At 42.4% G+C, this 24,915-nt stretch overlaps 1 protein-coding gene across 1 annotated transcript in view; it reads right to left on the minus strand.

The window, feature by feature from the left end:
• The window catches only part of LOC145401299 (calcium-independent phospholipase A2-gamma-like), a 252,781-nt gene that overhangs the window by 88,251 nt on the left and 139,615 nt on the right, over positions 1 to 24,915 (minus strand). Inside the window, exons 4-6 of the mRNA XM_080273627.1 lie at positions 13,286 to 13,440; positions 12,676 to 12,794; positions 12,292 to 12,497 (exon numbers count right to left, since the gene is read on the minus strand). Coding sequence (XP_080129753.1) covers positions 12,292 to 12,497; positions 12,676 to 12,794; positions 13,286 to 13,440 — 480 coding nt within the window. The remainder of the gene's footprint in view (positions 1 to 12,291; positions 12,498 to 12,675; positions 12,795 to 13,285; positions 13,441 to 24,915) is intronic.

A 24,915-nucleotide genomic window follows, 5' to 3' on the forward strand; every position in this document is an offset into this window, starting at 1 on the left:
AGAGAGTCCTCTCAATGTTAGGAGAGGCAAGAGCTCCCTGAACTTCTTCCAGCCACTTCTCACCCTAGCCACAGAGCTAGCTCCAGCCCCACCTCCAGCACACAACATGTCTCCCAAATAATGAAACTCTTCCACACACTCAAGAGATTCACCAGCAAGTTCAATCCTTTCACGTCTAACAATCTCCACCTGCTCACCCCGACACACCGTACACATAAAATCAGCATTATCTCGCAGTCTACCTCTGATACCACTATATCTCTTATGCACCCATTTATCACAAACACCGCACAAGATGGAATTACTTCCCACGCCCTTGTGGCAAACTGCACATGGCCACTCTCCCTCGTCTTTGACAGTACCGCCACCAACTCTAGATATCATCACTTTTGTTTTATTTCCATTTACCCTTAAGCCCTTGTGCCCCATACCACATCTCCACTTCCTAAACCTGTCCTCCGCCTCCCTTTCATTCTCTGCAATCAACACCAAATCATCAGCATACAACTCCCATGGGAGTCCGTTTCTAAAGTCACGTGAAAGGGCTTCAAGTAACATGATAAACAACATGGGACTCAAGACTGACCCCTGATGCACACTAACATTCACGGAAAACTCATCACTCAAATCTCCATTCACTCTTACCTGGGTGTGAGCACCCACATACATAGCCATAACCACCCTAACCAGCCACTCCTTCAAGCCAAGCTTTCTCATTGCCCACTTCACCACCTCTCTAGGGACTCTGTCAAAGGCCTTTTCCAAATCAACAAAAACAAAATAAAGATCCCTTCTCCTACCAATATAATTTTCCTGGCATAAACCCAAACTGCATCTCATCAATATTCACTCTTCCTCTAATCATACCTTCTAAAACTCTCTCCATTACCTTCATTATCTGATCTAAAAGCTTTATACCTCTATAATGTCCTCTTTCCAGGGCATCACCCTTCCCTTTATACACATTTACAATTACACTCTTCAGCCAATCATCTGGGACAACACACTCATAAATAATCCTATTTATCAGGTCAGTGACTACCCTCACCCCTATATCGCCTGAGGCCTTCAACATTTCGGCAGTCAACCCAGACACACCTGCTGCCTTCCCCACCTTCATCCTGCCTATTGCCTCACTCACAGTAGCAGCATCAATCAAAGGCCAAGGGCCAGACACTGGATCTGCTTGTTCCAAACCTTCCCTGTCCCAGTCAAACTCCTCGTTCAACAACCGGTTATAATACTCTCTCCATGCATCTTTAATATCCTCACTGTTCACCACTACCCTTCCTTCATCATTCTTCACACACTGCTCACCTATAATATCCCAATTATCCCTCTTCACCTGACCTGCCACCTTAAATATCATATTTTTCCTTTCCCCATGATTTAGGTTATCAAGTAATAGTCTCTGTGACTCAGACTTTGCCCTGTATACCTCTCTTCTAGCCCTACGCTTGGCAGCCAAATATTCCTCTTTGGTACCACCCTTCTTCCATTCCTGGAAAAGCCTTCTTTTCTCCTTAACTGTAGCTTCTACACCCTCATCCCACCACCAAGTTACTTTATGTCTTGGTGGTCCTCTTGTCCAACCGCATGTTACATCAGTAACTCTCAAGAAATTGTTCTTGAGGGCTCTGTACTGTTCATTAACGCCTCTGTCTACAGCTCCCTGTTTAGCCACCACTCTCCTCGACTCGCTATAGAAGGCATCCCTTACTACTTGGTTTTTCAGCTTTCATATTTTCCTCCTAGGTACATAAGTCCTCTTTTTCATCACTTGTTCTTTAAGCACCATATCACAAATCAATAGTTTGTGCTGCTGCACACACTCCTCACTTCCTATAACTTTAACATCCCTCACTAACCTCCTATCAGCCCTCCTAACCAGAAAATAATCTATCTGACTGCTATCTCCCCCAGACTCATACGTAATTAACCTACTGTCTCTTTTCCTAAAATATGTGTTGCACACAATCATGTCCGTTGCCTCCCCAAACTCGAGTATCCTTTCCCCTTCTGCATTCCTTATACCATATGCACATCCCCCATGCACTCCTTCATAACCTTGTGCTGCTTCACCTACATGACCATTTAAGTCCCCTCCCAAAGTCACTATCTCATCATCCCGCATACCACCCACTACACGTATTAAATCATCCCAAAATCTATCTTTCTCTGCTTCATCCAATCCTGCCTGTGAAGCATATTCCGACATAATCGCAGCTATCTTTCTACCCAACAGAAATTTCACTACCAATATCCTATCGCTTACTCTCAAAACATTCATAACATATTCCACCCATTTCTCTGCAACCATCACACCAACACCTCCATATCCATCTGTTCCCCCCCTGCCAAAACGACTTATAGCAACAGTCCTTCCCAACAATCTTTCTGGCTGATCCACCCCTGTACTGGACTTCCTGCAAACACGCCACATCCACCCACCTCCTACTGAATGCCTCAACGACTTCCCCCGCTCTTCCCCTCAAACTTCCCACATTCTATGAACCTACCCTCATCCCCCTGGGTGATTTCCTGTCCTCAGGCTTGCTTTGAAACTTATTTTGTTTTGTCATCTTCAGTATTAAATATTAATAAAGGGGGATAGACATAGCACAGTCCCCACTCACTGCACAGTCCCAGGTCCAGGCAATGGATCTGGGACCCCTAGCCCACCAGCTTAACGGTGGCTGTGGTAGTGGCCTCGGGGCACCCTGCTAGGACAGCTGCAGGGACACCCTCCAAGCGCATCTTGGCACTGCAACTATCCTGCCATTATACACCCACTGATAGGGCAGCCTCCTGGGGCGCTACTCCCAGGTTCGGGCCCCTCTCTATTGGGCGGAAGCGGCAGCCTGGGATCCGCAATGCCCTGTACCCTCTAGCACAGGCCCAAGCCCCATCTCGCCCTGGACCCAGGATCTATGCCGGTGGAACCCCTGCCACGCCTCCCCCCGGAAGTCCGCCACTAGGTAGTGGGGGCAAAGTTTTCTGGCCGCATGCCCTTGCTGGCGCCAACCCCTGTAACGTAGTGGAATACGTTGTGTGAAATGTAAAGTGCATGTGGTGTAGGGCATAGATAGCTAGAGGAAATGTTTGGGAGAGTATGCTGGTCTACTCTCCATGTTACTGTTACAATGAAAAGGTCAGCAAAGGGGGATGGTTGGATAGCTAGTGAAACAGGAGTTCCAGCTCTCCCTATCACCAGCATTCCCATTCCCCTCAGGAGTACTACTCTGTTCGGCCCGTGCTACGGCCTCCTCCTACTAAAACTGTTGGAGTTAAATCTGTTCCCACACAGACAGATAGCGAAAGACACAGATGCACCTATGCTAAGCTAAACATTACACTAGTTATACACCTGAAGAGTAAAAATATAACTGTGTACACCTGTCACAGAAGAGTTAAGATATCATAATCAACATAACTATTTACATCAGTCACACATCTGAACAGTAAATATATCATAATCATCATAACTGTGTGGAGTTATTATCGGCCGCCTCTGGAAGGCGGGGCGATATGTTTTTGCCTGCCTGCCTGCCTGCCTGCCTGCCTGCCTGCCTGTGTGTGTGTGTTTACTCCCATTACATCTCATGAGCAGCTTGAGCTATCAACATTAAACCTTAAGAGTAACAAGATATGGCCAAAAACTTGGACGAGTTTGAAAATTGCAATTGGGGTCAAGGTCATGGTCACCAAAATGGCTGGCAAAGGTCAACTAGTTTTTATCACCTGCCTTTTGCACCATTATATCTCACAAACAGCTTGACCTATCGACATGAAATCTTCAGATTATCAAGATGAGGCCTAAATCTTGGACAAGTTCAAAAATGGGCTCTCAGGGTCAAGGTCAAGGTCACCTAAATGGCTGCCAAAGGTCAACTAGTTTTTATTACCCACCTTTAGCACCATTATATCTCATGAATGGCTTGAACTATCAACATGAAAACTTCAGGGTATCAAGATATGGCCAAAATATTGGATGAGTTCAAAAATGGGCACTTGTGGTCAAGGTCAAGGTCACCTAAATGGCTGTCAAAGGTCAACTAATTTTTATCGTCCGCCTTTGGCACCATTATATCTCATGCGCGGCTTAAGCTATCAACATAAAACCTTCAAGGTATCAAGATATGGCCTAAATCTTGGATTTGGCCAACAGCACATTCTGGCGGACAATTAGCATTCGGCTCCCGAATGCTTTTCCTTCATTATTGTTGTTGTTAACTGCAACCCTAGGCCCAGCTAAATGTTAACTTGGCATACAGTAGGCTTGAAGTTGCCTTCCCTTGTCATTCACCATGTTCTTTGCAGAGGATAGGGAAGGAGGTGAGGGATATTTCTTTAATCCACTCGCGCCACCACAGGAAAGTGTACCTCATCAATAAAATCATTTAGTGAAAAACTGTTTGTATCTCACCAATAAAGTCATTTGGAGAAAAACTGTTTGAGTTAAATTTGCTCACACAAAGACAGACAGAGAATGAAAGATATAAACATATGCTGAGCTAAACATTACAACAGTCAGAATGTTCATCTACAGGAGTAATTATGCTACTTCAAGCTGGCCTCCCGCCAAACAGTCAAGAGTCAACTTACAACTGGGTTCAAGTAAGAACCGATAGCACGTGGATAATTAAAAAATCAACGTCAATGTAACAGAGGATGAATGGAGATATGCTGGTTGTCAAAGGCCATCTAACGTAAAATCTCAAAAAATATATCTGCTACCCAGTCTGAACTATGTCATATGCTGGTTTGAATTGTCCCCCCAAAGATGGGGAACAGCTGGAGGGTCTAGGTGATCAATTCATGTCATCAGGAGGTGATGAGTGATGGGAAGAAAGAAGCAGTGAGACCGAGGGAGAGCATAGCTGTGTGGCTGGTGGGGAGCAATGCAATGAGGCTGCAAGAAAGCAATGCAGTGAGGCAGCGGGAGATTGATGCAGTGTTTTCCAAGTCACGAGAGTCAATATTTCACACATGAAAGTTCTCTCTCCACTTAATATCACACACTGCACTGTTCATCATGCATTTGTTATTTTTGCAATAGCGATGATGTTTCAAAGTGCATGTAAACACAGGGCAGCGATCTTGGCTTAATATATGACTAGCAGCTTATGCGGGTGGCACATGTCCTCACAGGATCATCATATGCAGCCATTTAAAAAAATCGTATGAGGAGATACTCCTATCCCCCACTATTCGACAGGGATGCATTCCATAAGAAGTGGTTGAATGACGAAGTTATTTCTCCCATATGATTGTTAAGAAATACGGGGGTTAGGTTCCCGACCACCTTCGTCATTCAAAAAACACTCAATAAAGATGGAAAAAATAAAAATACCGGTATACATTAATGAAAGTGACACTGGGATTTGAGTTGTCTTCTTATAGACCTAGGTTCTCAGGGAAAATTATTTTAGTACTACATACAACTCAGATAACTGACATTTGATTTTCAGTCAAAAAAATATTGGGGGACAAATGAAATATATAGTACCTACTTTGCAAATATTAAAGAAAACCACCTGAACACCTTCAAAAGCGTGTTTACTGTCAATCTCTCCGAATGGACATGATGTCACCACACAAAACAAACTCAATTTAAAACCATAAATAGCAGTGGAAGTCTAACTGTAAGTGCTGAAACCTAACTGGGGGGCTTCACCCCCAGGACCCCCAGTGATTATAACCTACCTAACCTAGTGCAAACTAAAATATGCATTTCGTAAAACTGGCGCCAAACCAGTGCCGTGCACTAAAAGCGTTCATTAATCATTGGCACAATCGTCACAAGGGTTGCCATTTGGTATTTTTCATTACCAATGTAGGTCAATTTGGTAATGAGAAATTCGTTTGGTAATGAATCAGCATGATCCATTATTAAACAGAATTTTCACATGTATGAAGATACTGAGGATGGAGATGGTGGACTGTCTGCTTTCTTTGGTTAATCTGCTGGATTACATGGTGCAAAAATAATCAACATGCTGCTAATTATAAGGAGAGGGACTATTTCTATTTGTTTATATAATTAGTGAAGAATAAATGCTTCCTTTACGAATTTGGTAATGAAAAGTTAAATTTGGCAATGAAAATTAAGGAGTTTGGTAATGTGGCCAAAATCAGGTCTGGCAACCCCAATCGTCATCCGACCATGCGAAGGCGAAACACTCACTCAGGTTGGTAAGCACATGACTGTGCTTGACAAGGGTAACAGTGGAGGTCTTGGGTGAAGCAATGGTGGTGCTGTTGCATTCCACGAGGCCAAAAAGAAATGCAGACTGATGAAGAGGCAACCGATCAGCAGGGCAAAGCGCAGGAGACAGGCAGCTCAGCCTGTCTGTCTGGTGGCGTGTGGTTTGAACTGTCAAAATGGCGAGGATAACCATGTCAACAAAAAAGGGGATAGATTTATATGTCGAAATGATAAATTGTCGAATAACGACTGGTTGAAAAACGAGGGTTTGGTGTATTCGCTATTGTTAACCTGAAACTGGGTAAAAGTTTTCACCATTCCATACAGCAATCAGTCATAAACCAGACGATCATATACAGTACTGTACAAGGTTGTGACCTGCCTCAAACAAGAAAAACCAATAAAATGCAAAGAATAACAGCTTTGGGAATAGAGTCCACTGAGCTTTTGTTGGTGTACCGAACAATGGCCATTAAATGGAGCACATCGCACAGCCCTTCTGAATGCCACCGAGCCCATCAAACTGTTTATTGGCTATACTGAACAATGGTTGCTAAATGGAGCATATTATGTGGCCCTTTCAACCCAAAAATGTCCTCTCTCTATCATGACTGCTGAGCTGTATTAACAGATTAAAGTAATACCCCTGGGGGTAGGATTTTTTTTATCAAGAATACTCCCCCAGTATCCCTGCTTGTCGTATGAGGCGACTAAAAGGGTTGGCGGAGGGTTAGTGCCCTTCCCCGGAAAACAGCTAACTAAAAAGACGAACAAGAAGCCTCAGACCGAGACTGACCAAAAGCTGACGACCAAGGACCGGACAAAGGACATGGTACGGATCGCGATGTGGAATGTAAGGGGTGCAAATGATGAGGTGAAAGAGAGAGAGATTGTCCAGGTGCTTGAGAGTGCAAAAGTGATATATGTGGATTAACTGAAACTAAATGGGGAGGAGAGAGTGTGAGAGAATGGGAGTATGTATGGGGTATATGTGCTGGAGAAGGTGAGAATGAGAGGGCAAAAGAAGGAGTGTGTATTGTTGTGACTAAAAGATGGAAGAACATAAGACAGTATGGATCAGTTGGCTCAAGGATTGTGTGGGTAAGACTGAAAGTTGGAATACAAATGTGGGTGATTGTGTGCATGTATATGTCAACACAAGATCGTACAAGCAGAGTGAGAGAAGAGTTCTGGACAAATGTGGAAGTGTGCATGGAAAAGTCTGAAAGGCATGAGAGAGTGTTTTTCATTGGTGATATGAATGGTAAAGTAGGGAATGTGAAGGTGGATGGAACAGTTGGTGAGTGGGGTGTGCCTCCTGAGATAGATGAGAATGGCAGTGCTTTAGTGGACATTTGTGCCGGGAGGGGGTTGGTGATAGCCAATACCCTCTTCTGGCACAAAATGACCCACAGGTATACACTGCAAGTGATAAGAAGGGTGGGTGGTGAACTGAATGAAAGGAAGGCAATGATTGATTATGTGTGTGTTGATGAAAGGATGCGAAGATGTGTAATGAATGAAAGAGCTTATAGAGGTTGGGGCAGTGGACTTTCTGACCACTACATGGTGGTGGCCAGAATCAAGATCCAAGTAAGATGGAGAAATAGATGAAGGGAAGGACGGGAGGAAGGAGTAGTTGCAAGGAGAGTGGAAAGGTTACAAGAGGATGAGAAAAAGGCAGAATATAAGACAGAAGTGGAGAAATGATTGGGTAAATATGAATTGTAGCAGATGGGGGGCGTGGAAGGTGTGTGCAAGATATTCACAGAACAAATATGTGCAGCATGTGAAGTGGTGTGTGGGGTGAAGAGAAGACAGAAGGGGTGCAAGGAAGAGAATGGTGGAATGAAGAGGTGAAACAGGCTGTGGCACAAAAGAAGAAAACATACAATGAATGGATGAGAAATAGAGGCGTGGAAGATGCTGAGAGGCGGAAGAGAGAGTTATATGTAGAAAGGAAGAGAGAGGTGAAAAGATTAGTAAGAGAGAGTAAGAAGAGAGTCGATGAGGAATTTGGAAGGAATTTGAGTGTAAAGTGGAGGGACTGTAAGAAAATGTTCTGGAAAGAGGTGAGGAGAGTAAGACAGGGTGGCAGTGAAGTTAGTAGGGGATTGAAAGATAAAAATGGTAGATTATTAGTGTACAAGGGAGAAAAAGTACGAAGATGGAGAGAACACTTTAAGGAATTGTTGAACATAGAGAATGAAAGTAACGCAAATATAAGTGGCTGGGGAAAGGCTGGGGGAAGGAGGGAGGTGAGAAGACAGGAAGAAATCAGTAAGATAGAAGTTGTGAAAGCAATGAAGAAAGTCAAATTGGGGAAAGCCCAAGGAACTGATGGACTGTGTGGTGAAATGCTGAAGCATGGGGTAGAGATAGTAGTAGAATGGATGTGGAAGATGTGCAGATTGGCTGGGAGGAAGGTAGAGTCCCGGAGGATTGGAAGTCAGGAATAATTATTCCCTTGTACAAAGGAAAAGGAGAAAAAGAAGTGTGTGGTAATCATAGGGGAATTTGTCTTCTTAGTGTAATAGAAAAAGTGTATGGTAGGATACTTATTGACAGAGTTAGGGAAAGAACAGAGGAATTAGTAGGAGAAGAACAGGGAGGCTTTAGGAAGGGAAGAGGTTGTGTAGATCAGATATTCATTCTAAGTTCTTTAGTGGAAAAGTTTCTAGAGAAGGGAGGGAAGTTGTATGTGGCCTTCATGGATTTGGAGAAAGCATACGACAGGGTGGATAGACAAGGATTGTGGAAAGTATTAACACTGTATAGAGTAGATGGAAGTTGTTGAATGCAGCTAAGGCTGCAGTACATGTGGATGGTGAACTAAGTGAATTTTTCTCTTTGAAGGTTGGGTTGAAACAGGGATATGTCAGGTCTCCATGGCTGTTCAATTTGTACATGGATGGGGTTATAAAAGAGATTCAAGGTAGGACAGTGGATGTTGAAGTGGCCCCAGTGAGAGAGGGTAGTGTTTGGAAACTCCCTGTACTGTTGTTTGCAGATGATACTGTGTTGTTAAGTGAAGACGAAGGGGAGCTGCAAGGCTTGGTGGATGAGTTTGGGAGTGTGTGTAAGAAACGGAATCTAAAGGTGAATGTAGGGAAGAGTAAAGTGATGGTCTTTGAGAGAGGTGAAGTCAGTGAATGTACACTGAGGTTGGATGGTGAGGAAATGGAAAATGTGAGTACGTTTAAGTACTTGGGGGGTTCGATGAGTAAGGATGGAAGTTTGGAGAGTGAAGTGCTTGAAAGGGTACAACAAGGAAGAAAGGTTGCTGGTTCCATGAAAGCAGTGATAAGAAACAGGGAAGTGAGTATGGAAGTGAAAAAGTTACTACATGACAGTATTGTGATACCAACTTTAACATATAGAAGTGAAGCTTGGACGTTGTTGGAAGGACACAAGTCAAGAGTGAGAGCAGTGGAAATGAATTATTTAAGAGGAGCCTGTTGAGTCACATCGAGGGACAGGCTGACAAATGAGGACATAAAGGAGCATTGTGGTGTGGATGTGGATGTGATAGGAAGTGTTAGGAGGAACACACTGAGGTGGTTTGGCCATGTCGAGAGGATGGAGGGTGAGAGACTGATGAGGAGAATGTATGTGAGTGAGGTGGAGGGGGGTAGAGGGAGGGGGAGGCCGATGATGGGATGGAGGGATGGAGTGGAGAGGTATATGAGAGAGGGGGTGTGTGAGTTAGGAGCAGGGCAGTGAAATGGCAGGGGACAGGGTGACATGGAGGCGATTTGTTTGTGGCCACCCCATGTGGGATTGAGGCATCTGGTAATAGATGGATAGACAGTAATACTGTACAGTACTAGTCATGAAGCAGTGCTATGACAAGTACAGTATATGAAATAAGCTTCAAAAGGGCAAAATTATGGACCAAGTTAGTGTAAAATGAGAACAGTTTTAATTTTCAGTACAGTCAAGCCTTCAGTAACATGTGGCTGAGTAATGTGTTTTTGTACTTACATGGTCAGCATTAATGCGACAGGTCACAATTAACATGGGAAAAATCTTGAGATTATTTTGTACCTATACAGTCAGCACTGATGTGACAACACATAACTGATGCAGGGAAAACCCTGAGCTTTTGCAGTCAGCATTAACCCACTGCGTCCGGGTGACATGTATACGTGACGACCCGGGGACATCCGGGTGGCACGTACACATGATCTAGTGTTTCGCGGCATTGTTTGAATATTCCGCTGGTTATTTTCACCACACACAGCCACTGGCAACCTTCCTGCATGCATCGAGTCACGCTCCAGTTACTTGCATATCTCTGAAATGGATAGACCTATGCAAAAAGTTTTCCCTGTGTTCAGATCCTTGGACGAGGGCCTGCAGCCACCGACTTCAACACCAATGAAGTCCAAATGCCAGAAAAAAAAGGCCTTAGTGATAGTGCGATGGGGAGAGAACTTGAGGTGAAATTATCACCAACTGTGTGTGGAGAAAGTCTCTTCCTCTGGGGCATGCGACCACTGTAATGAGTGTTGTAATTCATGTGTCGCATGATGAGGGTGGATCACGTTGGTCCTCCACTGTGCGCCCACTGCTTCCCCCCTGTACGTTCATCTGCTATTTCCGATGATGGGAATGGTTGAGAGGATATTGACGATCCTGGAGAGGAGGATACTGACACGGATGAAGAGATGGAAGAGGAGGTAGGGACTGGAGAAAGGGAGAAAGTGGAGGAGGGAGGGAGGAGGAAACGCTGTAGAGCAAGCCTCGCACCAGCACTCTGTGTATATTTATGTGAATAATGGAATCAGAAAGTTTGTTTCATGATGAAATCAATGCCTTATTTTTTACTGAAAGTTTCCATGAGTGTATATTTATTATGATGAAAAAGTACAAATCACAGGAAAAAAATTCTGTTATGGTTATGATTTTAGCAAGCCCCCGCATCTCCACAGTCACTTGTTTTGAACCGACCATTGAAGAAGTGTTGGAAACAGACGAACAAGTCAGTGAAAACAAAGTTCAGGAAGAACCCTTACCTGTCTCACCAGGTAAGCCAACATCTCGCCAAATCACAGACTTGCTGGCAATCACTGCTCGTTTTAAAGAGCAAATTGTGGAATGCGATGGGAGGCCAGAGATCAGGGACATCTTCCTCCCAGTGGTGGATAGACTTCTGGCTAATTATAAGGACTTTTTCAACGCCATAGTTCATGCACATCATCAGATTCTGATAACATCATTCCTGTCCTCTTGTATTCAACAAGCCCAGGCTTTGGAGAACATACTGGCAGAGGAGGACGATGGCGCTATGGACAAGGACACTGACGACACTGGGGAGCTTGATGAGCTCCCAATGGATTTTGAGGACTTTGATGTTGAAGCATCAGGAAGTGGTGGTGTGGGGGACTCAACAGTGTTGGTGGGGAGCAGTGAGGGGGCAGGTGGTAACTAACCACCGCTCCCATCCTCAGAACTCATCTTCAAGCCCCAACAAGCAGTTGAGCCTAAGTGTCAATGTTAGTAAATTCTTTGTTCTGTTATATATTATATGTCTGATTCCCGGGCTCCTACGCTCCTCATGGGGCAACGTAGGATTGGATGATGGATGGATGGATGGATTAACTGTATGTACAGTAATTTACAGTAGGGGTATTGTGTCATTAATGGGTAGCTAAGGGGGAATAAGGTGGCTGACCCCGGAACCAATTACCATTTATACGTGTAAAGTATATGCACGAATTTCACGAGTTTGACTTTCGCACCGCAATTGCGGTACCAAGTAGGCGCGAAAATAGTGAGTGTACTGTGTATATATATATATATATATATATATATATATACAGTACACTCTTGAAGCCATGTTATGTAGCTATGACCAGCTAATATACAAGAGTTAAGCGTCCATACTTAAGGAATCACACTACAGTATACCATGACCTGCCAAATACAGAAAACACTTAAATGATAATCTAACAACACTGTAAGACTTAATAGTCTTTAAAAGCATAGTTCACCTACTTCACACTGACATCAGACTGATAAATAAGGCTTACAGGAAAAATACTGCTGTTTATAAAAGGTGTGCATGCACAAGTAATTACCTTTGGAACACTTTCCTCTCGAGCTGTTTCAATAAGACACATTTCTCCCATATTTTCCTTTAATATTTCAGTCCAGGAGTCTGAATCATAGTAAGAATTCCTCATGAAGAGACTAGTAGCTCCTTTAAAAGTTGTTTGTGTAAATATTCGAGTACTGAGCTCTTTGTAGAGTATTTCACATTCATCCAGTGGTCTTCTATGTATACCTGCAACAAGATGCACTTTATTAAAACACAAGAAACAATTAAACTGCTCCTTGATACCATACAGTACCTCCTTGTTGGGGGAAACAATTAATAACATGCAACAAATCTCATCTGGCACTTTGTAAGCAGTTCATATTACATCAAATACAGCCAATAAAAAATCTGATTTTCTCCTCACCTATTAACACTGCCAGGATAGCTCCAGTGGATACCCCACATATCATATCAAAAAGTTCACTCACAGGACGTCCTGCTGCTGCTTCTATTTTCTTAAGAATTTCCAAAGCAACCAAACCCCTGCACAGAGGAAGTCACATAAAAATGAATTAAAGTATTGCAGGCAGAATGCTACCTCACTTCAAAGCAGAAAAGTGTATTATATATATATATATATATATATATATATATATATATATATATATATATATATATATATATATATATATGTATATATATATATATATATATATATATTGTATATATATATATATATATATATATATATATTGTATATATATATATATATATATATATATATATATATATATATATATATATATATGTATATATTTATATATATAAATATATGTTATGCGTAGATGCTGGAACTAACAGCAGAACCTATACAGTTTCCCTTCTGAAGAAATTTTAACTACAGGAAACCAATACTTATTTACCTGGTTTTGTCAAAAATACTTTCAAAAACAATCTTCATTTAAAAAATTAAGAGTAATGAGAAATCCACAGTAATTCAGTACTGTACAGTGAATGTGGCATATTATTCTTACCTAACACCACCACCATCAATAGTGAGTAGCTTTATGCCACGCCCCTTTACTGGTGGAGTATAACCTAGTAGCGCTAGAGCCTCCCTCGCCTGTTCTCTCACATCCTCCACTTCGGTAACCTCAGTCAACTTAAGCAAGTGTCGAATGCCCCCTCTCTGGAACAGATTTAAATCATTATCACCATCTAATCCAGTGTTGCTCCATGAAAAGTGTAGGAGCCTGGGGCTAGGCAAGTTGGTCCTGATGTATTTTAAGATGAGAGCAACCAGGCTCACTTATCCGAGTGGCATTATGTGAGCAATAAATCCCAACCAATAGGTTATCACCCAGTGTTGTAAAAAGTTTCCTGGTGTTCAGGAAACCATTTGGCTTGTCACTCTGTGTAGAGTCACCCACAGGCAGAAGGAAGAGGAAAAAGTAAGGGAAAGAAAAACAGAAGAGGGAGTGTAAAGTCACCAGTAGGCCGAAAGATGAAGTAAGAATGAAGGAAAGAAAGTCGGAAGAGGAAGGAACGAAGAGGGGATAGGGCAGACACCCAAAGCTGCACTACAATGAGTGAGTGGATGGTGACTGCCCCCACCTACCACCCAACATATATATATATATATATATATATATATATATGGAGTTGACTGTATCACCAACTGAACAGGGCGGTACTCCCGAGGTGGATGGCAAGCTGGTAACAGGGAGAACTGGAGCCCCCGTTTCACCAGCCCTCAAGACCTGATCCTGACCGTCTCCCTTTGCTGAACATTTTCAGTGCTTTCACTGACACAGAGAGTAGGCCAGCATACTCTCCTAATACCTCTACCTTCAATGGTCTACACCACACTACATGCACATGATATGTTACACCTTCTACTTCCATTCGTTTTAGCAATGGCCGCTGCATTAATATCAGCAAATGAGGTGGTATCTCGGATTGCCACCACAGGCAGGGTAGGGCTGGCGGCACAGGGTCCTCCTGGTCGCCATCAAGTAACTGTTGCAAATTTCATTCATGCTCGCCAGTGAAGAAGTGCAGGTGCGGCCTTATTTTTCACCAATATCAGTTGCCTCAGTACCAATTTGAATTCAGTTCATTTTTTTTTTCAACAATCATATCCCCCCTAGCACTGTTCCTCACAGAACCCCTCTACTGAAATATCCTAGTTTTGTTTTCATCTCCTCACAAACTTCTGTAACAAGGATGGCACCTGTTGTTATATCAAATCTGACTTTGCAGTTGACACTGTTTTAAACTTCAACTAATTTTGATTACTGTATTTCGCAGCATGTAAGACGCCAGCATTGTGAAAGACACACCCTAATTCTGGCAGGGCAGTTCTGTGAAAAAAAAGTTTGCCCCAACCAAGACTGCAGTAAGGTTTCTTGATAAGAGCCATTACCACACAGATACACACTCACCTTTCAGAATCTATTCATTACTGATCATCAGCCTTTGGTTTCTTTTTTTTATATACAAAGAATGGTACAGGAAAAGAAAACAATGCCCCTTCTTGACAAAAAGTGACTGATATGAGCCACTATCACTTAGATACACACTCATCTTTCAGAATCTATTCAGTACTGCTCATCATCCTTTAGTTTCTTCTTTCATGTACAAAGAATGACACAGGAAAAGAGAAAACAAAACCCCGTCCTAACAAAACGTGACTTCAAACCACGAGGCCATCTCAACTTTGTTGATAAATATGTATCAGTAAACTGATATAAACACTGTTTTTAATATTTTATGACTTTAAAACCACAAATGAAGTCAATAAACTCTATTCTTTCATTCACTGACGAAAACATAAAATACAATGAATGTTCACATCAGTTCATTTATCCTAAAAGAACCCCGTCATAGTCCACACCTATTACAGAAATTCCTCACATTGCCTTGACTCAAGCACAATATCAGACTACTACCATCATTAATCATGCACTCTAACTAACCTGTAATTACCTCCACAAATAATACAAAAAAGTAGCACTTGTAAATACACAAATTACAATGTTTTACAACCAAAGTTCAATATAGCAAGGCTGCTTGGGAACAGGATAGACAGCTGTTTTTACTCTCTTCTCTCAGCATCACTCCTTCACTGTCAGCTATGTTTGCCTTGCAGCATCAACAATTAAAAATGCATGCTTCACTGATCATAATTTACTATAAACATTCATTTCAAAACATACTTTGTATGGTGAAAACATCCATTGTTACACCTTAGTAACACTGCTGCCTCCCAGTCGCTAGACAGCAATCTCTACCCCTTCCTGTCAGTATCACTTCCTCACTGTCAGCGATGTTTCCCTTGCAGCATCAACAGTTAAAAATACGTTCTTCACTGATCACAATTTACTAAAAACAGACATTCATCTCAAAACATGTCGAGAATGCTGAAACTATCCCTTAGCAACACTGCTGCATCCCAAGCGCTAGATGTCTCTACCCTCTTCTCCCAGTATCACTCCCTTACTGTCAGCTGTTTTCCTTGCAGCATCAACAATTAAAAATGCATATTTCTCTTACCAGAATTTGCTAAAAACAGACATCCATCTCAAAACATTCGAGTACTGTGAAAACATCCATTTTTGGTCTTAACACTGTTGCCTCCTAGTCGCTAAGGTACACACACACACGCACACATGTACACACCACATGCAACATTCGTTCGCCTCTGAAACATTTACATCAGTCAGTTTTGGAGTACCCAGTGGCTTTATTATATGCCAAAAACATCAAAATGTATTTGGTTGTTCAATATAAATATCATCACTTAAGGACATGAAACATCTCAAACAATTTATTCATCCAAACATCGTCAGTGCAAGACTAAAGGTGTACAGCACCACTGATCCTAAATTTTCCATGGTTGCATCTGTCATGATCGCCTAAAACCTATATTCACTTCATATTACTGACATGGTGAAAATTTCACTCGTCTTCAAATCCTGAGAATTCATCACTACTTCCCCCAAGTCCTGAAGCATCACTGGAAGTCATCACCCCGGTCATCATCACTGTTTCACTGTCACTCTCATACAGTAAATGGTCCTCAGCACCATCCACTGAATTGCTTATACCACACTTCATACGACTTTAACTTGGCAATCGTTTTAACTGAGCACAGGCGATATTCAGACTTGGGGCATTTGATACAGCCCACATTAACCTCCTCAGTACATGTTTCCTGAACGGAATAAAATCATATGGCGAGCATGAATAAACTACATACCCTATAAAATACATTGCTGGGCTGAACGGATTATAAGCGGATTATCAGTTCCCTAGCCTGACTCTTCTCACTCCTACTTCCTTAACTACAACCACACCAAACTCTCACCTACACCTTAGGATTCTGGTCGTTTCGGCCGTAAGGTCCAAAATGGCAAACGACTTTACAACCTAACCTAACCTAACCAATTTGGACGTTACGGCCTAAATGATCCCCATTGCCGATCATGAGAGCTTTGCTTAGGCAGCAGAGATGCAGAGAGTGAACGTTGTCAATCATTCTGATCGCTTCGTCTGCTAAGAATACAGCAGAAATGGGGGACGCTGATATGAATGCCTGTCAGGCACTGCTATTTCAGATATTGCATCAGTTATGCTACTCAGTGAATTTTATCCTATTTTCATAACAAAATACTGTAATTGGGTGTGCCCTGAGTTGCATAGACGTTGCTAAAGTACTTCACTTGGCTATAAAAGTGAAGCTGTAACTTCAGGCAGTACTGTTTAATGTTACAACTGTTTTTCCTGTTTTTCGCTATTGGTATAATAAGACTGTTCATTTCTATGATACTCTTGTCAGGCATGAAACAAAATGTCACTAAGAGAAGCCAACCATATGAGGGTGACTGAATTTCCATATGCGACAAAAATCAATTCTGATGACTTGTCAGGTTCGCTTGCCAGCATCTCTCCAGTATGACTGCTTTGCTAGTTAATAAGTGGATGGCAAGCAAAGTGGTTATGATTGCCTTTCAGAAGGTTAGCAGACAGTTCACCAGTGAGCATGTTAGCTTGCTAGAGTAGGGTGTACGCTAGATGCTAAACTGCTAAGTTGCTAAACCGCTAAACCCCTTGACGGTATTGGCCAGTTGAGCTGAAAACAAACCGTGAATGCTTTGTGTTCTTGAACTTGTGTGTTTTAATATCTGCTGCATATATACACTCACAAAATGTCACAAAAGTAACTGACCTAATTAGGGTTACTGAATTTCCATACGTGACGAAAGTCTGGTTTGATGACTTGGCAGTTTCACTAGCCAGCATCTCTCCAGTATGATTGCTTTGCTAGTTAGTGAATGGATGGCAAGCAAAGTGGTCATGATTGCCTTTCAGAAGGTTAGCAGACAGTTCACCAGTGATCATGTACGTTAGCTTGCTGGAATAGGGCAGATGCTAAACTGTTAAACTGCTAAACCGCTAAATATCTTCACGATGTTAGCCAGTTGAGATGTAAACAAACCCGCGAAAGTTTTGTGTGTTTCTGATCTCGCGTGTTTCTTAAATCTGTTGCATATACACACTAGTGTATATTATTTTTTAAAATAAAATCAAGTCTGCATACTGTAGAAAACACCTGTGGTTGCTAAGCAGTGAGATGATCATCTTTATAAGACTTTCTTCTCAATGGAGCCAAACTAACCTGCCTTAGTCTAGCGTGCAGGACGCATGGGGATATCTTAAGGTAACTTTGAGACAAAAAAGTGCGTCTTACATACCGCGAAATACGGTATTCACCATATAAACTAAATTATCTATTACCAAATATATTTGTGTAGTCTATTGCACCCCCAGTGCTTCTTCAGAACCCAGTGCATTTGACTTCATATCCACACAGTTGAGTAACCTTAACCCTAACCCTCAGCACTGAAATTACCGTTTTGGGTAATTTTAAAGTACAAAATGTAGAATGGTTATTCTGCCAGGACTGACGATACTGGTCTAGAATGCAAGTTGTTTGCAGGATCGTTTAATCTCACACAGTTAGTAAAGCAACCAAAAAGAATACTATGGATCTATTCTTGACAAATAATCCAGATCAATAGAGGATAGAAGTACTGTCACCACTTGGATCCTCCGACCACAGTCTCATCAAAGCCTCATTAGTCGGCTCCCCCAAACCTCCCCGTTCTGAAGCTGTCAGGGTGAACCGATGGCACTTTGATACGGCAAAATGGGATGAATTTAAAATTATCTTGCTGACATTCTATGGCAGCCTATCTACTCTAGTGATGTCAATTCTACCTAGTCCCACATTAATGACTTAATACTAGATGGAATGGATTTAATCATACCAAATCAGCAGTTCACTAAAAGATCAAACTCTCCAAAATGGCTTGATACCAACTGTGCCAAAGCAACAGCCTAAAAGTCATTAGCATATAACTCTTACTTAAAATAAAAAACATCTGAATCACTATGAAAATTTAAAATTGATAGAAACCATGCAAAAGCAGTACAGTAATAAATCTTGCTAAATTAAACTTTCTTCAAAACCAAGCATCAAAACTACTTAACAATGCTAATGACAACAGAATATTCTGGTGAACTCTCAATTCTTTCAATAATAAATTTAACATGTCATCACCCATTCCCCCACTAAAATCTTCAGATGGCAAAATTACAAATGGCCCACGTGATAAAGCAAATACCCTTGCCAGCACATCTGCCAGAAATTCTACAGCAGAGGAAGTCAGCCAGAACATCCCAGTACTACAACTTGACTCTACTGAAATTGTTCCACTTAACATACTGACTGGATACATAAAATCTAACCTAGACAATTTACCAACCAACAAAGCTCCACGCCCAGATGGAATTCCTCCAATTGTTTTGAAAAAGTGTTTCCCAGAACTTGCCTCTGTTCTACCTAAATTATTCAGATTATGCATACGTACTTCTTCATTCCCTAGTTCATGGAAATATGCCAATAACCACCAGTTCCAAAGAATGGAAGTTCCTCTGACCCCTCTTATTACAGACCAATAGCTATCACATCTTCTCTTGGTAAAGTATTTGAAACTGTAATTAATAAGCACACAGTTAAACACCCTGAATCCAACAACTTAATTAGTGATAGACAATATAGTTTTTTGCCACAAAAGATCCACCACTGATATATTCAATCTCCTGACTCATACCATCCATCAATCAACTGACCAACATGGAGAAACTCATACAGTAGCCATTGATATTTCTAAAGCTTTCGACACAGTGTAGCACCATTCCCTGCTGTCCAAATTCCCTTGCTATGGACTAACGTCTACTGTTCCTCTGCTTTCCTCATATCTCAGCGACAGAAAAAAAGAGAAGATGATGTATAGGCTATTCCAATTTCCACTCAATTAATGCCAGCATGCCACAAGGATCAGTTCTGGTGCAAACTGTATTCCCAGTTCATATTATCTCTTATCTGTCACTTACAATCCCATCCATCCATATGCAGGTGATGCAACACTTCACAGTTCAGTCACAGTCAAACACCCATTTACAAAGTTTAATATCACTAACCTCAACTTGGTGTAGCCATCTCCATAAATCAAGACTATTTAAGATCAATGAACGGGGACAAAATAACATTTTATCTATCTATATATCTATCTATTGCCAGACGCCTCAATCCCGTTTGGGGTGGCCACAAACAAATCACCTCCAAGTCGCCCTGTCACCCACCATTTCACTGCCCTGCTCCCAACTCACACACCCCTCTCTCATATACCTCTCCACCCCATCCCTCCAGCTCATCCTTGGCCTCTCCTTCCCTCTTCCCCTCTCCACCTCACTCACATACACTCTCTTCGTCAGTCTTTCACCCTCCATCCTCTCCACATGGCCAAACCACCTCAGTGTGTTCCTCATAACGCTTCCTATCACATCCACATCCACACCACAACGCTCCTTTATATCCTCATTCATCAGCCTGTCTCTCCATGTGACTCCACAGGCTCCTCTTAAATAACTCATTTCCACTGCTCTCACTCTTGACTTGAGTCCTTCCAACAACGTCCAAGCTTCACTTCCATACGTTAAGAGTTAGTATCACAATACCGTCATGTAGTAACTTTTTCACTTCCATGCTCACTTCCCTGTTTCATATCACTGCTTTCAAGGAACCAGCAACCTTTCTTCCCTGCTGTACCCTCTCAAGCACTTCACCCTCCAAACCTCCATCCTTACTCATCACACTACCCAAGTACTTAAACGTACTCACATTTTCACACTGAAAGCAGTGATGAGAAATAGGGAGGTGAGTATGGAAGTTAAGAAGTCACTGCATGATGGTATTGTGATCCCTACCCTGACGTATGGAAGCGAGGCGTGGACCTTGCAAGAGGGGAACAAGTCAAGAGTGAGAGCAGTGGAAATGAGTTACTTGAGAGGAGCATGTGGAGTGACATGGAGGGACAGGTTGACAAATGAAGAAGTGAAGGAACGTTGTGGGGTAGATGTGGATGTGGTTGAAAAGATTAGGAGAAATACACTGAGGTGGTTTGGACATGTGGAGAGGATGGAGAATGAAAGACTGACTAAGAGGGTGTATGTAGGTGAGGTGGAGGGAGGGAGAGGGAGGGGTAGACCGAGGATGAGGTGGAGGGATGGAGTTGAGAGGTATATGAGGGAGGGAGGGGTGAGTTGGGGGGAGGGGAGTCAAATGGTGGGTGACAGAGTGACTTGGAGGCGTTTTGTCTGCGGCCACCCTTTGCAGGATTAGGGCGTCGGGCTATAGATAGATAGATAGATAGACATTTTCCAATTCCTCACCATCCAACCTCGCTGTACATTCACTGACTTCACCTCTCTCAAAGATCATCACTTTACTCTTCCCTACATTCACCTTTAGATTCCATTTCTTACACACTCTTCCAAACTCATCCACCAAGCCTTGCAGCTCCCCTTCGTCTTCATTTAATTCTAATAAAACCAAATATATACAATTTACTAACAGACAATGCCAGATTCATATATTATCTTCAGTGCTACTAATATTCCCATCTCCAAAAACATTGAAATTCTCAGTGTTTCACTTAACAATGCCCTCAGCTCGACCTCTCATGTCAGATCAATTTCTAAATCCACCTCAAAGAAACTTGGAATATTGTACTGAGTCCATAACTTCTTCACTGATGAGTAGTTAGCTATAATTTATATGAGTCATGTGAGCTCTCAGCTAGAATATTGCTCACCCTTGTGGAATGGATGTGGAGAGGTTGCACTAAAACAACTAGACAAAATTCAGAACAAAGCTGTTGGAATTATTAATAACCGCATTATTATAAATAAACTACCTCCCCTACAAGTAAGAAGGAATGTTGCTTCCCTTGCATTATTTTACAGATACTTTTATGGCAAATGCTCAGACGAAGCGCATCAATTGCGTTATCTCTCCATGTCTTCCCTTGTGCTACACGGGCATCTGGTGGCGCTCATGACTGGAATGTCAGTCATATTGCAGAACTTCTGCCTATCAGAATTCTTTTATTCCCCAAACTGCATCTCTTTGGAACTCGCTTCCCCGGAGTTTTCCCCCCAACATACTTATACATATGCATACACACACACACACACACACACATATACCAATATATATATATATATATATATATATATTCCATCCATCATCCAATCCTTTGCTGTCCCATTATGAACGCAGGTAGGGCTAGGCAACTTGGTCCTGATATTTATGATGAGAGTCACCAGCCTCACTCAACCCTGAGTGGCAATACGTGAGCAATAAACCCCAACCATCCCTTGGATATAAACCTACACCATCTCAATCTGACTGGAGTGCCTTAATTACCCACTAATACACACACACACACACACACACACACACACACATAAACACACACACACACACACACACACACACACACACACACACACACACACACACACACACACACACACACACACAGGTCGCCAATAGAGATGGAGCTCTTCCTGGATCGTGGGGAAATAATTGCTGAATCAGCGACGAAAAGAAGACCAGGGTATTTGTGATTATGTTAAAGAGTGCGTGAGTGGTGGTCCCATCGGACAGTACAGCAAGCTCGCCCCTAACGCGAGGGTTTTGTTCCAAACGTGGCGCATTCAGCGTGAAACCATGTAAGTTTTGACTACTCCATATTTTGCTCCCTAGACCCCCTAAATGTGATGTTTTGCTGTTATCTGCCATTGGTAATCAACATGAAGCACTTTAAATGGTTAGAAGGTTTATTTAAAGTTATAACCTACAAATACAGTACTGCACAGCAAAACTTCAACACACAAATACGTAAACACAAGGCAACATTTTAATGCCGATTGGTTTCGGGGACACTTCGTCGTCAAGTCAATTCGCCATCACAAAAATAACAAGACAATTCGCCGTCATTAACCCCTAAAACGCGGCTGTGTACGCGCGATCCCCCCCCTGTGGCGGGGTTGTAGCGGGGTCTGAGTACCTGTGGAAAAATATTAGCCAAAAATCATAGATTAACCCTAGAGCATTAAAATTTTTAAGGCATATATTACTTACATTCAGCTATCTCCTGAGCCACATGTTGAGCCTTCGTTGACTACCCAAGGACTTGTGAAGACTTGCAAAGTTGGGTAACAAAGTCTTCACTCTCACACCTCCAGAAACCCGGTTTTCTTTCTACCACAGCCTCAGTCTGTCACAGTACACTTTATACAACAACGTACAGGTTGTTTGGAATCCGTATTTGTAAATAAGAACTGAAAATAAGGCTAAAATGGACAGAGCGCACGGCCGACATGCAGCGCGGTGGCGATCTTCCGTCAATATTGTCACATTTGCCTTTTCTCGGCAAAAAACACGTATACTCCTTTTTTTCCATCATAGGACTTCGCAAACGTTTGCCTGTCACTATTACGGTAATAAAAATCAATGTCACTGCCAGTATTGTGGACTGGGAATGAGGAAGACCACCGCGGCGCGAGTTTATTCAGCCTTACGGCACGCACTTTATTCTCGCTCCTGTCGGCCACTCGCACTTCATTTCTATCGCTCACTTTCACTGTATCTTTTTTTTTTGCCTTATTCATCAGTGTCACTGTCCAGTGTTATAAAAATAATATTTTATACACAAAAAACTTTTACTTTCAGAACATAGAATAGGAAAATATGCTTTTATCTTTTTACACTGGAGTGACTGTCACTCGCAATACTTATATGATTACTATGTACAATTATTTACAACAAAAAACACTGTAACTGTCAGTGCTTTTACAAGTACATACACTAATTAACACTCATCAGGCTGTCACTGTCAGCACGTAAAAGAAAACTAAACAATATTATCACTGTCACTCTCAGTATTTTTCCCAATATTTTTACCCTTATTTTCAAAATCTACTTAGGCTGTGGTAGTCGAAAAAACACGGGTAAGCACAGAGGGGAACTTTGCACTCTTTGCACTGCAAGGAGGTGCGCCTAAAAGTTCTTTCCTGCCTGGTAGTGTGGCTGCACACATGACACCTCCTCAGTGCTTTCCCCCTCTTTGCAGTGGCTGGCAGTGGCTCCAGGCGGTGTCGCTGAAGGTAGGCCATACACTGTAGGCGGTCTGGAGGTGTGTGAGGGTGGCGTTTGGGACCTGTTGAAAGCACCTGGCCATAACGCTGAAGCAGCTGGTAGACACAAGTCTTGGAGAATCTGAGAGAGTAGTTGGCTGGCTTCCTGTTCTTGATTTTATACAGGATGAAGGCGTTCAACATGCACATGTCAATCAAGTGCAAGAACACCTTCCTGTACCAACGACGATTTTTCCTCAGACAGTCAATCTCTCCAATCATCATATCCGACTTGTCCACCAGCCGCATATTGACGTTATAGTCAATTACAGCATCAGGCTTCATCACAGGCTCGCCAGTCCTTCTGTCGACCTTCCCTGTTGCCAGCATTTCACCCTTGTGTACTGTGGTGAGCATGTTCACGACTCTCTTATCATGCCACCTGATCGCAAGCATCTTGTCAGATTTCTTCAGGTGCACGTCTCCCCGCTTTGACTTTTCAGCCTCTGGGAAGGCAGGGTAATGTGCCCTGTTACTTCTGACAGTGCCACAGGAGCCGGCCGTGTTCAGAAAGGTACTTGGCGAGTTTTGGAGCTGTATAATAATTGTCCGTATACAGGACATGATTCTCGCCAAAGTACTTTTCCAAAAGCACTTTCACCACAGAACCAGAGAATCCAAGGGGGTCAGTCTTATCCAAGTCGACATTGCTGGCGGTGTAGATGACGAAGTCAAGGATGAACCCCGTCTTGCAGTCGCACAGCTCGAACAACTTGATTCCAAAGCGGTGGCGTGTGCTTGGAATGTCGTGGACGAACCGAAGACGGCCCTGAACAATACCAAAGACTCGTCAATCACGACTTTCTTGAAAGGCGCAAGAACCTCGTAAACTTATCTTTGATCATGTTCAGGATTCCCCCTCACTTTCCATAATGGGTCAGTTTGGGAAGGCTCATCATTATTCGCGAAGTGAAGATAAGTCATCAGCTGCCTAAAACGATCGCGGCTCATGTATTTATTGAATATTGGTGTTGGGCACAGCTCGTCGGAACCCCAGTACTCTTCCAACTTATGCTTCCAGTTGTGCGGCATAAGCAACATCAAGGCAATAAAT

Source organism: Coenobita brevimanus, chromosome 55 (assembly GCF_032717465.1).
Source record: "Coenobita brevimanus isolate Jiangsu-jjx chromosome 55, ASM3271746v2, whole genome shotgun sequence".
NCBI classification, from domain to species: domain Eukaryota; kingdom Metazoa; phylum Arthropoda; class Malacostraca; order Decapoda; family Coenobitidae; genus Coenobita; species Coenobita brevimanus.